Source organism: Coccinella septempunctata, chromosome 1 (assembly GCF_907165205.1).
Source record: "Coccinella septempunctata chromosome 1, icCocSept1.1, whole genome shotgun sequence".
In the NCBI taxonomy this organism is placed as follows: Eukaryota; Metazoa; Arthropoda; class Insecta; order Coleoptera; family Coccinellidae; genus Coccinella; species Coccinella septempunctata.
In genome coordinates, this window is record NC_058189.1 from 70,306,266 (window position 1) to 70,327,566 (window position 21,301).

Below are 21,301 nucleotides of genomic sequence, written 5' to 3' on the forward strand. Positions count from 1 at the left end.
AAGCTATTGAAATAAAGTGAAAACACTTATTTGAGTTGTTAAGATTATGATTGTATTTCACTCCAGTGATTGCTATCACAAAAAAAATTTGGGTGGATACTGATGAAATTGAAGCTTATCTGTATACAAGGTGAGTCTTTGACTCTTACAAATATTTCAACAGTATATGCTCGAGGTCAAAAAAAACACTTTTTCTTCAGTTTAAAAGATACAGGCGGTTGAAAAACCATAAAAAATGTTATTTTTAGTTTTATCTCGTAAACGGTTTTATCGAATGAAATGAATTTTGGAATATAGTTTTTCAATTATTTGATGATTCTTTTTGAACACAAGATATCACCCAGGTCTTCCAGTTTTCTCATTAGGATCACTACGTACCATAAAAATACCAAAAATTCAAAGAACCCAACTCTTGAAACTAATGAATATTTGAACGTTTTGTAAAATAAAAGTATTTTTCATATATATTCTAGTATAATGCGCTGTTTTCGAGTGATTTGATGTTCAAAAATTAAAAGAATTTGTGAAATTTGAAAAATTGAGTACTTTGCTGAATACAACTCTTTTGAAAAGATCTACAGATTTAGCTAGTTATTTTTAAGGGAATTTTGTTTATCCAAGGCTGGCATAGCTCATTATGAAAACATAAAATCGCTATGGTATAGAAAAAAAGGATTTCTTTTGACCTCAAGAATCTACTGTTAAAGTCTTTGTATGAGTTAAAGACTCACCCTGCATAGTGTTCGCTTGTGCTGTAGGTTTTTGTTATGAACTTTTCAAATGCACTTCCAATAATTGACTAAGTATGATTTTTTGATGTGCTTTGTCTCGATTGATTGATTTGTGCATCAAATTTGTTCGTATTACTTCCAGTAGCTTCTGAAAAAAATCCTGAATGACGAATAAAAGGATTTTTCAATCTATTACTGTAACGAGAACTGTGACATTTTCAGAGGATTATTGTTCCTCTCATGGTTCAATTATTTTCTTTTAGAGATGTATCGAAAGTGAGTTCAAAAAACATCAACCAGAAAATATACATCAATAGACCCTCTTTCGTTAAAGTCAAATAAGTAGCAGTAAGAGTTGTCTATTTCATGACGTCTTGACATGTTTCCTTCATTGAAGAAGGTCTCATTGAAATACCCACCTACATAATTCAATTTCACCGACAAATCCTCTTTTGGCATCGAAATACACAGAACGGCTATCAAAACCCCTCCAGTCGTGTAATCCAAACAATAATCCTCGGTGCCCAAATATTCCTGCTCGTGAGGCAAATAGAGGGACAAATCCTCCTGCAGATGAAACATGTCTTGGGGATTCAAAGGTATTCTAGGATAGAAATCGCAGTGTTTCAGGACGCCCACATGGTAATTTCCGGGCGTTATGTTCGTCAAAGGCGTAGCGCCCTTGAAAACTGGCAGTAAAAAATCCTGTCCATCACTAAAAACACATCTACTCCTTTCTATGTTATAACCTCTGGCACAGCACTTCTTCACACAGTATTTGGGATCCAAACAGTCGCATTTGTGGATCGGTTCTTGTTTATATTTGTAATGGGTCACGTTGTTTTGGATCATCTCATCAGGGTTGCACAAATCATGGCACTGAATGAATCCTGTTAGGATAGAGAAGAAGAAGATGCGAAGAAGCAGCATTCTACATTTGAGACGTGAAAACTATAAACAATAGATTGCTCGCGGTTAATTCAAAATCACTGGCCGCATGTTGTTGACAACTTGATTCGTTTCACGAGTGTTAATAATATTCGTGCTGCCCGGACTGAACGGACTATTGGACTGGCGGTCTTCCACATTCAAATCCACTTGAAAATTTCGCGGCAGCAGGTTCTTCTCGTCTAGGACCTGTTGACTGACGCTCTTGAGGCGCTCCTTTGCATGGTTGGCGTGTGAAATGCTTTCAAATGGTTAATCAATAGGAGCCGGAGGTGTATTACCCTAATCTACGAATTAATTTATGTGAGGGGCTAATTACAATATTCCCCCCGACTTAGGGGGGGCAAAACCTGCGTGTTTCTTACGTTATCGTGTTTGTCCAAGTGCCAAGGTCGTTGCGTTTCGTTTGTTTTTGTTTATCAACCTGACTGGACCGGTGTGTAAGATTGTAGCTTCCGTATTATACGTTCAATTCATTGTTGTCGATTGCTCCAAATAACTTTCGATACCTTGGCTCGGAGTATTGGTTTGTGGCGCCATATACATGGCGTCTCCACATATACTAAGTGACATTGAAATAATAACACCCAGTTCAGCATTTTCGTACATTTGTGTCAAAACAAATCGCACGTTTATATACAGGGTAGGTCTTTAACTCGTACAAACATTTCAACAGCAGTATCTGTTGTATCTTCACCATTTTTTCCGATTCCGCCCTGATAAAAAGATATAGCCATTTTTAATAATGAGCTGTGCCACCCCTGAGAAAACAAAATTACCTTCAGAATAACTTGCTAAATCTGTGACTACACATCTGTGAATCTTTTAAAAAGAGTTGCATTCGGTCAAAGTACCCATTTTTCAAATTTCACAGATACTTTTTTATTTTTGAACATCAAAATATACGAGAAAATATGAAGAATACTTCTATTTCACAAAACGTGCAAATATTTATTAGATAGCATCCAACTTAGTTTCAAGAGTTGGATTCTTTGAATTTTTGGTATTTTTATGTTACGTCATGGTCTTTATGGGAAAACTGGAAGACGTGGGTTATATTTTGTGTTCGAAAAAGATTCATCAAATAAATGAAAAACTAATATTTCGAAATTCATTTCATTCGATGGAAGATGAGATAGAACTACAGATAACATTTTTTATGGTTTTTCAACAGCCTGTATCTTTTAAACCGAGCCGATTCGGAAAAAAGTGTTTCTTTTGAAATCAAGAATCTACTGTTAAACTATTTGTACGAGTCAAAGACTCATCCTGTATTTTTTGTTGAAATTTTCAATATGTTGTTACTTCGAATGAAAAATTAGGTGATACGCCTACAAAAATTCGCCAATATGAAGCCTGTAATAAATTCACTGTTTTTTCAATTTCAGATACCTAATCTCAAATCAGGATTCTTGTAAAAACTAACATCTATAACAATTCATTTTGGGAGTCTTCGATTTCGATAAATTTCTCATATTCACATTATTTTCGTCCTATATACCATAGTTTCGAAAAAATTGGGTGATAGTTTTCTATTTTTTGTTTTTCACTCCCGATTTGAACAAAAATTTTATTTTTGGTTGTGTGGGTTACGTAGATAAAGAATTCAATCTAGACCTCATTACCCCTCTGACCAATATTCATATAAAGTGAAACCAAATCGGATATCAAATGCACTAACGGTAACAGAGACTACCTACTCTTGAAGTAGTACAAAATTATGTTTCGACCATGAACTTGAGATCAAGGACCTTGAGATCCACTTGTGTAGGTACGATTTAATTATCCTGTAGAACTCGAGAATTATTCTTATCAGGTAGGTAATTGATGAATACTTATATTGCTTCACAAAAGTTGAGGAAGCTCAGAAATTTTGAGATTATTTCCCATATTTTTTCATCAATTTATCAATTTGTTAATTATAAGAAATCTAAATACATATTTACTCACTTGTCTTAGTCATTTTTCCGTCTATTTCACAGATTCAGGTGGAAAAGTTTTATTATTTACATCAAATTTCTTCGACATCACAGAAACTGATAATCCGTTGCTATTATTTCAATAAACAGGATGATAAACCGGATGATAAACAGGACTTTGCAATGGTGGATTATGTTTTTGAGAATCTTGAAATACCTGTTGAAACTTTTCTCAGAGTTTCTAAACAACATACAACCTTGTATTTCTTATCGAAAAATGAGAGATGGTTCAGTAAACTTTCGAAGTAGGAATCAAATTGTTTTCATCCTTTTCTATATCAGTAGTAGGTACATTAAATGCAATACCTTGAAGTTTTGATATTCACCTTGGTTTTGATATGGAGAAAATGGCAACATTCAGTCATGATCGATCAGAATTCTTTTAATCTGTGGGTCAACCAATTCTCGATTTGAAATTGTGACACTCTACTTTCTTTGAGATCTAACTATCAGAAGTAACAGAATTTCCTGGTTGACTGTCTTTTACTAAAAAATTACCGTAGAAAACTGGATGATATTCATTAAAAATCCAGATATGTTTTTCATTGAAAGAGCAACCATGCAACAAATCTTTCTGGGTTTACTGGGAGGTGTAGCATTCCCAAACAATCTCTCCTAAGTTATCACACAAAATCGTAAATTTTTTGAATATTCAAAAAACTCACCTACTGATCTCAATATATCAAAAATTGGCCTTTGCGAGTCCCCACAAACGTAAGCAACAAGTTCACCAAACCCGTCATATTCCACACAAAACTCGTCAGCTTCAAAGTACCACACGTTCCAGTGTATAGGAACCCGTAGGCTACCATCGAACTGTATGAAAAACTTTTTATGTATGGCTATGCTATCGCAACGTTTTATATTTTTCGAATTAGCGATGGAAATTTGAGAAATATCCGTTAGATTCACCACCGGAATCTTGCCATCGTAAATCGGTATCATCAAAGCCACTGACGAATTTTTGTTCACGCACGTTTCGTTGAAAATAAAATCTTCGGGACAACACTTTTTGACACTTGTATAGTTCCTGCTAACGTGGACGCTGTTGGAAAAATGTTGGGGTGACTCGCAGAAAACCACCACTGAGTAAATGTGCCATATCAACAGATCTATGAAAATCTCAACGCTCTTCGGTCGGATATTCATCTTAAATAACTGATTTATATTTATAGTACATTTTCCGAAAGTGTATTATTTTGGTCTAGAATAAACAGACATCTATCTCGAAATATTCTGCTGGAACTGGCAATGATAGGATTGTTGGTAACCCAATATTGCCTGAGCATCTGGTAGCATTATCGGGTAATTGAATGCGATATAAACAGAATATCGATATTTTATGTTCCTCTCACATCGAAAACGTCCACTTCCAAGAAATTCGAAGAGCACTTCAACGGTAGCTACTAACGAAGATGTAATATTGTCTGGTGACGTAGGAATCACCCAATTGTGATATTCGCTCATCTATTTCCATCAGAATAAGATAGTCATAAGAAAAAAAAATCGACACTGAAATTTGAATGAACTCTTGAAGATAAATTATATTGATTTACGAAATTTCCTCATAATGCTACAGAGATAATTGACGTATCATTTCATTGTAAACTCGTTGAAACACCGATAATTCCGTCCAATTTTTAACTTTACAGGGTGTTTTCAAAGATGAGGCGTTTTTTTCGTGAGAAGGTAGAACTCATCAAAATAAGTCGTTTAACCGAAAATTGTCCATATAAAATCCAAGATGGCTGAGATACAACCCCTAGAAGTTCGACAAAATTTCATTGAATTTCAAGTACGTGTGGACTGTGGAAGTCATATGGCTGGACAATGAGTGCATCAGGACATTTTTCAGAGAATCATAATTGTTGTATCGTGCAATTTTGGGTGAAAAAAAAATGTAGAAAATCAAGGCAGTTTCTTGGAAGTGTTTATGTTAGTTATGTTGAAAAAGTGTTATGATGTTTCCCCATTTCATCCCATTTTTACGACGATTGTTGGAATGTTCGAAAAAGAAGATTGTGATGCTCATTGTCAAAAAATTTGTGAATAATTTAGACGAATTTTATTGGTAAGATTTAGAAGTATTATTCTATTTTTTACACTTGTGTCCTAAGTTTCTTCTGTGAGTTGGTATCGAAATGAGCCATTTCATAAAATCGTGTAAGTTACTAAAAAATGATGAGAACAATTCGGCAATCCTAAGATTCCATTTTCATTACCACGTAAATATCGAACGAGCCAATATCCTAAACGAAACCACATGGTCGAATCAGGAGAAAAGTTTTTTCCCACTGCTTTGCGATAATTCAGCTAACAAGGGGTCGTATTAGGGCCTATTTCAGTAATCATTTTAATTTTTTTTTTCAACTTTGTCATTTTGAAAGTTTTGTATAGGTGATTCTTGGTGAAACGCTTCATTTTCACCACTTCTATTGGAAAAAAAGCCTCATCTTCAAATACACCCTGCCTGTATATTGGGAACAAAAATATATTTTTTCCATTTTTATTGATAATTAGTAGTTAGGAAGTATTATCAGTCATTTTCACTTATTTTCCTATCCTTCTAGCAGCATTCGTATACCGAAGGAATTATTCAAGTTTCAGGTCTTAAGGCTATGAACGAATCGACCAAATCTTTGGTATTTTTTAGTGATGAACCGTGTGACATATTCCACACGAAAAGTGGTTTATATTGTTACCAAGAATCCAAACTGACAATTGATTTCAGATTATTTTTCCGAATATCAGAAACTTTCTGTTATCCTCATAAATTTATCAAGAAACAATTGAGTAAGACCGAGACTGGTATTAGAGTTTATGTTCCAAATTTCATCAAAGTAACAACTCACCCACTAACGTGTACGGATTGATATTTTCCTCGACCCTGACATAACAAACCAAAGCTCTAAAGATGCCATCGATATGGTCCAGGCAATAATCGTCCTTACCCACAGGATGTTTGTAGGAGACACTGTGTAGACTCCCATCGATAAGATCAACGAAGTCGTTCTTTCTATCTAACTCTATCATTATCCTGGACGAATTAGTTCTCGAGCAATGGTTTCCTATCTCGATATTTAATGGAAGAACTATCACATCCAATCTAAATTCCGAAAACTTTTTCTGTTCTTTATTTCGACATTTACGCCCTGAAATTTTCTCTCCAAAGGGGCAGCATTTTCTCAAGTTCAATACAGGAGAGGTGAGGTTGAATTCGTATCCCGAAAACAGGTCCATGTCAAACCTCATGTCTTTTGAGATGGAGTGCACCAGGATATTCTGGCAGGATATGGAAGAAAAAAAGAGGCACACTTGTAAAAGTTCATACCACATCCTCGATTTTTGATACTTCCATTACGTGTTCAGATAGAAATCATTCCATCGATTACTGCACAGATAACTATCGTCACTATCGCTAAACCATTTTACTGGAACTGCAAATATCGTTAGTAACGATAATGAAGATTCCATGATAGGAAGTTTGATGCAAGGTGATAAGGTAAGTGTGTTATCGGATTATCTAGAAGTTCATGTAAAAAATTATCTGGGAATCTTCCAGATTATTCGCTTTCATTTTTCGATCAGAAAAGTGACATTGATCGTGACTAACTCGTCCAAAGCTCACATTATACAGGGTGGGTCTTTCCTATACTATTTTTTTCGATTCTTGAAAAACAAGATACTTTTAGAATGACTAGCTAAATCTGTGCTACTACACATCTGTGGATCTTCTGAACAGAGTTTTATTCATCCAAAGTACCCAATTTTTCATATTCTACGGATACTTTTTCATTTTTGAACATCAAATTACTCGAAAACGGCGCATTATACGAGGAAATATGAAGAATACTTTTACTTTACAAAACGATCAAATATTCATAAGATGTCCTCATCGGGAATGAATAATATAATTGTTGTTCAAAATGTGTTTTTTCATTATTTCGTTTTTCCAATACATCTTTCAAAAATACTCACAAGATACCTTAAATACATATTAGCATATCTGCGTAATTTTGGTTGCATATGTTTCCAGGAACACTTATCGTGGAGTATTTTTTCGATTCATTCTTCAATGATTTTATCGATCTTATTGTTTCAAAAAAGATTTTGCGCTCGTTTATTTAATGATTTTGGGCTACGTGGGACTGCCTGTCTCATTTTACTGAAATGAGCTTTTTTCAAACAAAAATAAATCAACTGAAGAAAAGTTTGAGTTATTTCCTTTAGTATCGCTGCACATAAATTTTATTTTAGAATGATTCACAATGATGGTGTATTATAATTTTGGCATTGCTTGCTTACATCCAAATTCGACCAGAAAACTACAAAAAAAATGGGTAACTTGGTAACTAAATTTTTTTGGCGCATTCGCCATCTTGCAATGACCATCCTTACGACTTTCACACAGTAGTTGAACTCAGATATGTCGATTTAACAATGGTTAACCTCGAAATGGTGTCTTCCATGAGAAGGTTTGCCAATCAGTCTTTGCATTTTGCTTCCTGCAGAGTCTTCGGGGCGATTTCTGAGTGATCCTGTTGTAGTTTTAACGGAGTAGAAGTATCACAACTACTCGTTGAAGTTCTAACGAATCAGCCTTATTCAGGAAATATCTTCGAAGCCCTTCAACTCTCTGGGACATACGGTTGGACAAATCAACAGCTTCACGTCCACAAGGTTAATATCAGATCAACGGTTTGCAGAATAGGGCAGGTCCTGCTCTCTACATATGTCACTTGGTATATTATGTATGTTTCGCTTCTGCATTAGCTTCTTCAAGTGGTAGGTAGTATACCGGTACCTTAATCCATTTGAAGAAGCTATTGTGAAAGAGAAATACGTGTAGTGCATGTAATGTCATTGTATTGAAAAAAAATGAAATAATTTTGTACTACACAAACGAAAGCAAAAGATCCGATTGTTCTGAAATTTTTATTGGAATCTATTTTAGTCCCAACTATAAATTATTTCGAATGTTTCCACTTCTGAGTGAGTTTCAACACAGAGTTCTATAGAGAAATTTGAAAGCATCGCTAATATTTGGTCCCACGCCAACAAAAATCAATAATTCACCAAAATACTATTTTCACCATGTATCGTTTTTCTTTTCGTCCGCAACATTTTTGGCTTTTCCGACTGATATTTTCCAACATTTTTTATTTAGTCTAGAACCTAGGAGAAACCGGTCAAGTGTATATCCTGCAACGTCAAAGCTGATCTTGACCTGATCTCAATTCGCGATAATATAAATTTAGCTTGTTCTTGATAATACTGAGAATGAACAATGATTGATCTGATTATTCAGATTTTCTCAGGAAATAATTGATTCACTGACATCAAATGGTATTGTTCGTTGAAATAAAACCAGTTCATTTATAGATTTGTCCAGTTTTGGAAAGATATGCAAAATTAGAGGATATTCTGAAGTGCATGATTTGCCAGGATCATTTACTTCCAGCCTCTAATATAAGACGATTAGATATCTTAATACAAGGACCAGATCATTGAGGTCCGTTTAGGTTTACGTCGATTGCTGAAAATAGAATCCAGTGGAAAATCTAATATTGATACAATCTCTAGTACCATTGACATTGAGAATATTATTTGTTTTGTTCGAACATCTTGAAATGCTGGGAATAACCCATCCTGGATTCCAATTCCGTCAACAGTATAGAAAAAAATAGTAAACTCATTCATCTTTCTTGAACCTCAGGCTTTCCGTATTCCAAAAAAATTCGAAATCTCTTAGTTTATTCATTAGAAGCTTCGGCTAGCTATCCTTGAATACACTCAGCTGTTCCAACAATTCAATCCGAAATGTACACTTGATTTGTTATTCAAATCGTTGACTATCGTAGACACATCTAATTTATTTTTAGCATAATTTTTTATAACGTTCTAAAGGTCCTCGTTTTGGGATTTTCAGCAATCTTGATATTTCGATAGTGAACCTTTGTTTTCGTACGGAAATAATGATTGGAATTCTCTGACGTTATAGTTTTAGTTGTGGTTATGTCTATGTATACTTTCCTCTTGCAATGAAAATTGGAATTTGCGTGGTTCATGTCGGCGAGCGCCTAACAGTCAAGATAAATCAAATGGAACGTTTCAGGAAACGTTAACACCACACAATAATAAACAAGATAATAAACATAAGTGCAATTGATAGGATTGGCAGAGGAAAATGACGTGGTTTTAAGAAATTCGATAACTATGAAGACTGAGGGAAGCGTTGATGGGACATCTTGATATATTTGTTTTTAACCACACGATTTCTTTTGACGAGAAAAGAAAACTGAATTTTTCGTGCCATTTTTCCTACCAAAATGGGACATACAGTTTAGATTTGAGCTGGCTTTAAGTGCATGCAACATGCAACATAAACCACAGAACAGAAAAATCTATTTCAGGCATACCTATAGTAGCTGGAGAAGTAGGTTTCTGTTGTAGAAAGATGGTAGATGAATTCAGAATTAAAACGTTTATCGAACTGGCACTGAATCTATTATTCGATTTTTCTCAGATGAGATGGTTAGGTTAAAATTATCATGGTCTATTATTTATGGTGATGGCAGATTTGTCGTTTTAATTACTTTCCATGTTTGAACTTCGCAAGTGTATAATTCGATAATCTCTTTCGGTACACTCGAACTGAAACAATGGGCTTCCAATATCATCAGAACAGGTATTAAACGAGAACGAATTCATCGTTTTGCATTTGGCATAATTCAAAAATTATATGCATATCGAAACTGCCAAAATTCAGACCATTCTTGAATAAGTTTCCTGTATTTTTATATTGGAATTCGGATATATAAAGGACTAAACCTCAAGTAGGAATCAAATGTAATGAAAATTCAAGAAATTTGAATTTTCTTTTTACTCCAAAGGTCTACCTCTTGAAATATTGGGAAATTGTGAACGAATCTCTGCATAACTTTAGACGTAATGGTAGAACATGATCGAAAAAATAGACAGACCGAATGCTTTTCAAACAAAACGTCTCAGGTAGAAGATAATCATGAATGTGAAGTTCAACTTTGAAAACCACCACCTTTTAGAATAAAATTCTATTAATTTAAATTGAGAAGAAATCGAATATCATGAAAACAACATTTTCTCAGGTTTTCGTTGATGAAATTCGAAGGTCAAGCGATATTTCGATATATAACTAGTCTTCCATCAAACTAGAAGCAGAATTATATGATATTCACTAGCATGAGTTGTTGTAACACGTGTTTCGATATCACAATAGCTTCTTAAGATTGGTGAAGGTAAAGTAAGGTCATCAGCCAACACCATTGTGTTGGTTTAGATTGTTTAGAATAATGAAAAACTATCAACATATCGGAAATTGCAATGAAAAAACTCTTTCCATTTAGTTTTATCAACAAAAATATGAGAGAAGTTCCCATTTTTGACATAACTCTGGAGGTGTGCATATTTGACAACATGTTTTTTCAAGAGATTTGGGCAAATTATATCTCTCGGTCTATCAACAAAAGAGCAAAAATGTATTGAAATAATAAAAATCTGAATAGATCATAGGAATCTTCGTACCATAAGAAATGTCCTATTTTATCGAGTATTTCATAATGGATATTAGATTTGATTGATTAGAACCTTATTTTATCTTCTGTGAAGCTATCGAGAAATTCATGAGCCTACAGTGGGAAATCGAAAAGAATCTTAAGAGACCTCGAAACCGCTACGACCTAGAATTAGTCAAGAAAATGATCCAGGTTTATATCGTTGGAAAAATGAAAAAATTTTAATGAAGAATTTCATGTGCTCCTCCAAAAAAAAAATATTGATTTAGCTATAACGACCCGGGTCATTTTACCGACTGATTCAAAGACGTAGATCACGAATATGCAATTGCGTTTTTTGTAGGATCAGTTTTTTGGGAAATGAATCATTTTCAGTGGAAATATTTCGAAAAAATTGGTCAACTCTTAGGAGCTGTAGCAGCCTGAAAAAATGCACTAGACATATGCTGATTTTTTTGGTCATAGATTGATCTTTCGCGAACAGAAATAATCACATTTCTTTCATCTGCCGCGAACAGTTTAGATTTGATGATTTTTTCCGCGAAGGTCCAGAATGTCGAATTTTCCATCCACCATAACTTAAAAAATAAATATTTTTAAAAATATCTGTTTTCATATTGGTATTCTACGACCTCAAATTAGTAGACAGTATAAATTTGGTTTTGATTGGAGACCAAAAATATTTTTTCAAAAAATCGCAATTTTTCCATACATAGGTATGGAAAAATTGAAAAATTTTCGATCTCTCCGATTTCCACCAAACTTCCAATATTTACTAAATCGAGGACGTAGATTACGAATACGCACACAGAATTTTGTTGAAAGGATTAGTTTTCAAATTATGGTTGATGGAAAATCGGAAATTTTGGACCTTCGGGGAAAAAATCATGAGATCTAAACTGTTGGCGGTAGATGAATGAAAGTTTGTTTTCTCTATTCGCAAAGAACCAGTCTATCACCAAAAAAATCAGCTTATGACCAGTGCCTTTTTTCTGGCTGCTACATTTCCTCAAAGTTGACCCATTTTTTCGAAATTTTCCATTAAAAATGATTTATTTCCCAAAGTATTGATCCTAGGAAAAGTCTGATAATATATTCCCAATCTACGAATACAAAGTAGTCAAAAAAATGATCCGGGTTGATATCGTTCGAAAAATAAAAAAAAATTCGATTCAGAATGAATTATCAAAGATTCCTCAGTAATTCACATACCCACTGACTTGAAAACCAATTCCTCCTCAGTCGTGACACAGATGATGGAAGTGAGTCTGTCTTGCACATGATCCAAACAGAAATTCTTAACACCTAGGGACATCCCGAAGGCGTTCAAAAAACCTCCGTTCAAATCTTTGTCCAAGTTCGTCTCTCTCAAAGCCAGGGTATCAGGAGTGTCGCATATAAAACCCGCGTGGAACAGTTTGTAGTCCTTGGTGTGCACATTTTCCCTCAGAGAGGTGGAAAGGAGTTGCTTCGGAGTAGATGAAGGCTTGCAAATCCTGTCTTTACCCACTCTGACAGGACTGAAACCATCCTGACAGCATTTCCTCAGGCATTTCGTGACCTCGCAAACGCAACCCCAGATGGTATGGCCTTCCCGATAAAAATTGTGGGATTCGTACCGTACGTTGTCTTTGACGATGACCGAGCCCGACTCAAAACCGTCAGTTATGTCCTGAACAAGATCACCCTTAGCACACGCTTTCACTCCCGAAGTTTGACACACGCAAACCACGAGAATTAGCACTATCAGCCGACACATTCTCGGTGAGTAATGTTGGAAAAGCATTAAACAGCACGAATTCTAAAGATTGAATCACTCTCTGAAGATTAGATAAGATTCAACTTGAAAATAGCATCTCGAGGCGCGGGTCTGACCCGGCCGGATAGATTTGTTAGGTTAAGGTAAACAGTGGGGAAAATTGCAGGATACGATGTTATTCCTTTGGCCCGACGGTGATGGGACGCACATGCCTCCTGGGATTTCTTTTGGAAACTGCCCGAACGTTGTTGAGTGACGCTCTTCGAAGGAACAAAGGAGACGAATGCTAAAATTAGACGCTAATTCGTGAATGAGCTGTAATCTGCGCTGGAGATTCGGAAAGAATTAATTAGTGGTCGTTTAAAGTTGATTTGTCGTTTCGATTATTCATTTTCCGCAATTTCATTCAGTTCATACCGAATGGTTCCGGAATACAAGGTGGCAATCACTGCAACAAACTGCAACAATGCAAGGTCTCTAGATCTCAACAATTTTTGAGTGATTTAAGCTGCTGGGTAATAATAAACCATTCAGTTTCGATGTTTTTTCAACTCAACCCATCTTTTCTGGAATTTTTCGAAAGTCAATTTTCAACAAGCTTATCTCAGAGAAAAATCATCGTAGATCTAAATGTGATACATATTCTGAAAGAGCAACTCTTCTAGTAACTTCTAGTAAATTATCTGAGAATTTCATCCACTTCGGAACAACCGTTCGGTCTCGAGGAAGTTTTAACTGAACCCAACTTTTTGGGATTTTTCGAAGGTCAACTTTCGAGTCGCGTATCTTCCAGGAAAATTATAGTAAATCAGAATATCATAAATATCCTAAAAGAGCAACTCTTCTAGTAATAAATCTGACAATTTCATCCATCTCGGGGCAACCGTTCGGTCTTGACGAATTTTTAACTGAACCCATCTTTTTCAGGATTTTTCGAAGGTCAGCTTTCCAGTCGTTTATCTCTCAATAAAAGTAACCGTAGATGGAAATGTGATACATATTCTGAAAGAACAACTCTCCTAGTAACAAATGTAAGAATTTCACCCATCTCGGCGCTACCCGTTCGATCTTGACGAATTTTTAACTGAAGCCAGCTTCTTCAAGATTTTTCGATGGTCAGCTTTCGAGTCGTTTATCTCTCAATAAAAGTAACCGTAGATCTAAACGTGATACATATTCTGAAAGAGCAACTCTTCTAGTAATAAATCTGAGAATTTCATTCATCTCGGCACAACCATTCGGTCTTGAGAAAGTTTTAACTGACCCCATCTTTTTGGGAACTTTTCGAAGGTCAAATTCTGACACGCGTATCTCCCAGAAAAACCATGGTAGATCAAAATGTGATACATAATCTAAAAGAGCAACCTTTTCTGAGAAAAAAAGGTTACTTCTCGTATTCATCATCTGCGGTTAAATGAAGGAATGAAAATGTGTATAATGGATTGGCTTATGATTCACATCCTCACTTTCTTCGTATTTGCCTACTCGAAAGGATAGAGAACTTTAATAGCGAACGTCAATATTGGTTGAACGATAAAAAAAGGCAAAATGTCATTCGAGAGTTATCAGTCATCGGATTTGACACGACTTCAGCTATGAGCACACACTGTGGAACTTGGCGTTGTACGATCTGAAGTTGGAAATTGCAATAATGATATTTTCTCCAAAATCTTAAGGATACTACAAGGTGTACTAATATAACGTAAATACAGGGTGTATTTGAAGGTGGGGCTTCTTTTTCAACAGAAGGTAGAACTGGTCAAAATGAAGCGTTTCACCAAAAATCACCGATACAAAACTTTCAAAATGACAAAGTTGAAAAAGAAATTAAAAATGATCACTGAAATAGATGCCAATACGGCCATAGATTTTTTGGTTAAACGAGTTATTTTGATGAGTTCTACCTATCTACCTATCCTGTGTAAATACGAGGACGAGATACTGGAAGACAAAATGTAAAAACCTGTTTTCTAAAATGTATGCACTATTGAATTTCAGCCCTTTATAATGTCACCAAAAACTAATTTTGAGATCATCAATTTCGAATGATCCAAATTTTTCCGTGAATCCTAATTCTATAGGTGGTGATCTGATTCAATTTTTAATCAAAGGGTAAATTGCCCAAACGTTCAAAAGAAAAAAGGGATACCGAATGGATGGTCTTTCAAAAGTTGCCATTGGCGTATCTCCGAGGTAGTAAGACACCTATGAAATAACAGTTTTGGGTTTTGCTACTACTAGAACAGGTCAGGGAGGGTGCAGTTACTGCTCAGAGTGAACAGTCCTACTTCTGAAATCAATTCGGCATCACGGGCATTCTGGAAGCTAAAGGACAGAGTGTTTCAAAATCACGACCTCAATCTGAAGACCAAGACAGCTGTTTACAAGGCAGTGGTCCTCCCAACGCTTCTTTACGGAAGCTGGACGCGCTACAGACGACACATTAAACAGCTTGAACAAACGCTACAACGTCATGTAAGACAGATAAAGCACATCAGATGGTTCCACACAGTTTCAAATGTCTTGCAGCGAGCGAGTTGTATAACAATTGAGACTCAAGTAACGAGAGCCCGACTCAGATTTAGGGGCCATATTCTGAGGATGCAAGACACAAGACTCCCCAAAATAGTTTTGTATGGCTCGGAAACCAGGAGGCCAGTATAAGCGGTTTAGGGATATACAACTGCATCAATCCTTAAAATCAGTTAATGCCAATCATAACTGGGGACAACTAGCGTTAGACAGGTCACAGTGAAGGTCTTTGGTACACATATATATGATTATAATGGAGACTCGAGAAGGATACAGCGTCGGCCAGATCTGGTTGGTGACTACCCATGCTCGGAGTTTGGAAGGATCTGTAGGTCACAGAAGGGGAACATAGTCGCAAGTAGCCCTAAGAAATTATAAATGAAAATGAGCTTCTGAAATATTTTCAACGCTTTTTTCATACCTAACTTCGGAGAAATGCCATACCTACATACCTGAAACGCATAAATACATAAACTCTAAAGATAGGTGACTTTTTTCACTCGGAAAGTGTGGGAACATATCCGCGATAATTAGCAAAGTATAAATCCGTGTGGGGAAATATACATTGTTTTGCCATGGCATATTAAATCCTCAGCCGAACGATCTGTGTACGCCGAACGTTTAACGGAGGCCAGATATCATTCAACAGTAAAACAAATAAATCATTATTAATCAGCAACATATGCTCCTAATTTTTCTCAAATAAACAGTTTCTCGATTTTGGCGGATATGAGATTCCCCAGAACGTTGGAACGTGTTTTGGCCGTTTCCAAAAGTTGATTATTTTCGCTGGAAATATTGATGGAGCTACCAAATCGACCCAATTATTTAACGGTCGTGAATTTTCCGAGATATTTTAATGGGGATGTTATAATACGAATTTATTTGTTATTCTTTCGTCATAAAGTTCCATTTGACGTTGAGTTTGTACATTTTCGTTCTTTAAAAAGAGGAATTCAAGGAGGAAAACCAACATCTCTCTTCGTTCTTTTCGAAACCATTCAATCTCGAAATGATTTTTTTAATATCGTGTTCTTGGGGATTTTCCTCATGAAATTATCATATTCTACATTTCCCAATTTTAGTTCTTGATCCAACAAGACTCCTACTAATTCAGTGAGACAACCTATGGGAATTTAAAAATCGGAATTCTGACTGTTTAACATGATTCCTGCTAATGTACGTACTTTTCGTTAGGAAATTCCGAAAAATTCTCAAATAACTTGTAAATGACGAAAATTCAGAATTATTCTAATTCTAACTTTAATTACATCTCTACCTATACGTCTTTTATCTACTAAGAAGTTCAAGAATTTATTTTTGAATATGATGAAAAACTGAACAATAATAATATGTCTTCTAATTGGGATTCAATATCGTGTTGCAAGAGTAGGAATTCAAGAAAATGAAATTATAGTCTAGATTTCTGGAAGAAAAATATTCGAAACGAGTAATTTTTTACAGAATATCGGATCACCTCTAGTGTATATTCTCCGGATTTGACGATAAAAACAAAGAATACAAGATCATCTCAATCTCACGCAAGAATAGATCATACTCGAAGGTTCTGTTGTTTCAAATAGAGCGTTGTTTTTATGAATTCAATTTTTTGACATGAAATGTTGGTATTTTAGAAGAGCAACTCTTCTAGTAACAAATCTGAGAATTTCATCCATCTAGGCGCAACCGTTCGGTCTTTAGGAAGTTTTAACTGACCCCATTTTTTTCAGGATTTTTCGAAGGTCAGTTTTCGAGTCATTTATCTCTTAATGAAAGTAACCGTACATGAAAATGTGATACAGATTCGGAAAGAGCAACTCTTCTAGTAATAAATCTGAGAATTTCATTCATCTAGGTGCAACTGTTCGGTCCTGACAAATTTTTAACTGAACCCATCCTTTTCAGGATTTTTCGAAGGTCAGCTTTTGAGTCGTTTATCTTTCAAAAAAAGTACCCATAGATGGAAATGTGATACATATTCTGAAAGAGCAACTCTTTTAGTAATAAATCTGAGAATTTCATCCATCTCGGCGCAACCGTTCGGTCTTAAAGAATTCTTAACTGAACCCATCTTTTTCAGGATTTTTCGAAGGTCAACTTTCAAGTCGCGTATCTTGAAGAAAAATTATCGTAGATCTTAATGTGATACATATTCTGAAAAAGCAATTCTTCTAGTTATAAATCTGAGAATTTCATTAATCTCAGCACAACCGTTCGGTCTTGAAGAAGTTTTAACTGACCCCAAGAGAAAGTTTTTATGAATTCAATTTTTTGTCAGTAAATGTTGGAAATTTCCTATTAGAGGGGATGCCAATGGATAGTTGCGAACAAGCTTGAGGGGTGATTTTACCTGTGGTCCGACAAAAAATCCATATGAAAGAACTACCCTAGTTTTGACAGAGAATATACCTACCCCTAAATTTTTTCTTTACACTTTACACCTTGTACTTCGAATTTTATGGGGGAATTTCAGTATTCACTGGAGGATTCAGAGGAGCACTACAAAGGTAACAGTTCAAGAATAAAATAACTGTCTAATTAGACATTTTTACTTCACTTTTCAGTACTCCGATATCACAGCTTGCTACTCACCCAAATTATAAAGCTTGTCCTTCTCCTCATTCCTTCCAAACTCAACAGTTTGACAGACCAACACGTCAATCCTATCCTCAGACTCGAGGTCCTCGACACAGAAATGCTCGTAAGTCGTGTAACTCACAAATCCCCATTTGTCGAAATATTTCACACTCCCATCGGGCAATATCTCGAAGTCCTTCTTGAGACGCACTCTCCCCACATTATGATCGCAACTTCCGCCGATAATAACGTCGAAATCCCTCAATTTCTCCAACAAAACAGACCCGTTTCCCGTCCTCGCGACACAGACCTTCCTCAAGAAGTACTTGTCCATCGGACAGCATTTCCTTATGGAGGGAGATGCGACCGCACAAGCCGCAAAGGCCAGACACAACCACAGCTCCATCCCGCGCTCAAAATCGTGAGTGACAGAGACTGAGCCCGAATTTGCAAGAAGTAGAGCTAGCGCATCCTTTGTTGAGTCGTCTGTTTACATTATTAACGATTACTCTATATATTTCATATAGAATAGATACACTTGTGGGAACCGATAACGAACGTCATTCGTGTTTGGAGCGTCGATCAAAACTCATCACTGATGGAGTTATTTTTTTTATTGGAAAATGAGAAAAGGTAAACAATGGTTTATCGCTCACCCATCTAATCCTCTATCTATTCGATAGGTTTTGTTTGGGAGCTGGTAGAGAGGGCGATACTGCAAATTATCAATTAGCATGGAGAGTTTGATCAATACCTTATGGCACTTAATTGCTTTTTTGATTGGTAGGCTTTCCCCGATGTCGAATATTAATTTTGATTGATTTTTTTGAATAACAGGCGAATGTATAATAAGTTTGTTCAAAGGCGACCTGAAATTTTCACTTCTGTATTACTTTCTATGAAACCTTTTGGTTTCTTCATAAACTTTTTAGGGTTTTCACTCCCAATCTCTGAAACAAAATCAATTAAAAATGAAATCAACGATTTGCTCCTGCGTAAATTCTTGCACTAATTTGTCAGGAGCAAATTAACTAGAAAAAATTGTTGCCTGACAATGAACTCAAAATAAATAACGTTGAAATTATAATTCTTTGTAACGTTTCGGAGTCTATATCAGACTCCTTCATCAGACGAAAAAATCTACTTTTGAAAATCTTCTGAATTGTCGCTTTTTGTCTGACATTAATTGTCAACACACAGAAACAGAGACTGCAAAATGATTTAAGATCTATATTAACAAAAACTAAACCTTTGAACGAAAAACAAAAATCAAAAAATTGTATTTACAACATACCCTGTATTTGTGGTAAAACTTATACAGGTGAAACGTCCAGACCTCTAGAAATAAGAAAACGCGAACATAAAAATAATATTAAAAATAGAGAAATTAATCGATCACAAATCGCAGATCACATTTGTTCTAATACGGGAGACCACATGATGGATTGGGACAACACTAAAATTTTAGTGACAGAACCAGACCATTTTAAACGAAAAATTAAAGAGTCTACGTGTATTCTATTAGATCAAGATAATAATTTGGCAAATTGTTCGGTAGGAGTGGATCGTGTTTGGATCAATTTGCTAAAGAAGGAACTGTCATCCGGTAATTTCAAAATTAAATGAATCAACGTTTCTGTGCAGTCTCTGTTTCTGTGTGTTGACAATTAATGTCAGACAAAAAGCGACAATTCAGAAGATTTTCAAAAGTAGATTTTTTCGTCTGATGAAGGAGTCTGATATAGACTCCGAAACGTTACAAAGAATTATAATTTCAACGTTATTTATTTTGAGTTCATTATCAGGCAACAATTTTTTCTAGTTAATTTGCTCCTGACAAATTAGTGCAAGAATTTACGCAGGAGCAAATCGTTGATTTCATTTTTAATTGATTTTGTTTCAGAGATTGGGAGTGAAAACCCTAAAAAGTTTATGAAGAGATGCAAAATCCTCCCAAAATAAATTTCAATCGAAACCTTTTGGTTCTTTTGTAGATCAGCTGATGGGAATACTCCTCTTTTATATCAAGGAGAGTATCCTTTGTATGATTGTGGAGATTGGAGATAACTTTTAATATATATTTATATGCTCGAATGGGAGATAAATCGGAAAAATGATTAAAAATAGATTAATTTTTTCAAAGAACCCTGATAATTTTTCAAGTACACCGTTTTTCCATGAAATGGATCGAATAATTTATCATGCAAACAAAGTGGAAAAGAAATTGGAGAATTCGAATGACAGTAAAGGTGAATTACATTGTTCAGGTTACTTGATGTTTCGACAACATCCAACAATACAGGGTAATTCAAAATTCGTGGCGAAAAATTGAGGAACCTAACGCAAAATAAAATGTTTAAAAATACAACCATTAGCACCGGTTCATGCTTGGCTAAGCAAAATATGGGAATCGTAGGTTTTATACTACTGAAGCAAAAACTTTGCCATCAGATTTTTGGACACGAAACTTCTTAGGTCTTGGAGACCCAGAGCGTTGCCATTCCATCGATTTTTGCTTTGTTTCTGGATCGTACAAATGTACCCAAGTCTCATCCATAGTAACAATTCGTTTTAAGAAGTCTACATCATTTTCAAATCGAGCACAGATCGAATGCTTCTATCTTGCACGGTTTTGGTCAACATTCAAACATTTGGGGATCCATTTTGCAGCAATTTTTCTCATGTCCAAATTGACGTGAACTATATGATGAACGCGTTTGTATGAAATATCCAGTGCTTCAGATATACGTTTTAGCCCAATTTGACGGTCTGATAAAATCATGTCATGAACTGCATCGATATTTGCATGTTTCGCTTTGAATCACCCCTTATATCAAATTTTTGAATATGGATGAATCTTCACATTTCTAGAAGAAATGAGTGTTGTAGCAAATTTTTGTACAGGCTCGAAAATTTCATGGTGAAATAGATGAGTCTAAATATCTTCATCGCTGTCTTGAATAAAATTCTCCTAGTTTTCTTCGAATTACTGTTGAATTATCTCTTGAACATTGCCATTTTGACAACTTGAAACTTAACTACCCTGTACCCTTGCATGACAAACTACCCAATTAATTATATATCAAATACTAACCCTTAAAAAAATCATAGATGCGATTTTTGTGTTACTTTTAACTTACTCTGTACAAACACCAACTGTTCAAACCTTCGTATTCTGGTAAATGGTACACATATCAATAATCCTTTTATGTTTTCTGATGC

General features: G+C 35.4%; 1 protein-coding gene across 9 annotated transcripts in view; it reads right to left on the bottom strand.

The window, feature by feature from the left end:
• LOC123320604 (G-protein coupled receptor Mth2-like) overlaps positions 1-21,301 on the bottom strand; it is a 51,002-nt gene that overhangs the window by 15,377 nt on the left and 14,324 nt on the right. Inside the window, exon 1 of one of the 9 annotated variants that reach the window (XM_044908019.1) lies at positions 18,095-18,645. The exons of 4 other annotated variants lie outside the window; for them this stretch is intronic. In XM_044908019.1, the coding sequence (XP_044763954.1) occupies positions 18,095-18,485 (391 nt within the window). In that variant the 5' untranslated portion in view covers positions 18,486-18,645. Of the gene's footprint in view, positions 1-1,150; positions 1,804-4,323; positions 4,956-6,510; positions 7,074-12,423; positions 13,128-18,094; positions 18,646-21,301 lie in introns of those variants that run through there. 4 more of the 9 variants (XM_044907973.1, XM_044908012.1, XM_044908006.1 and 1 more) reach the window with 4 other exon arrangements.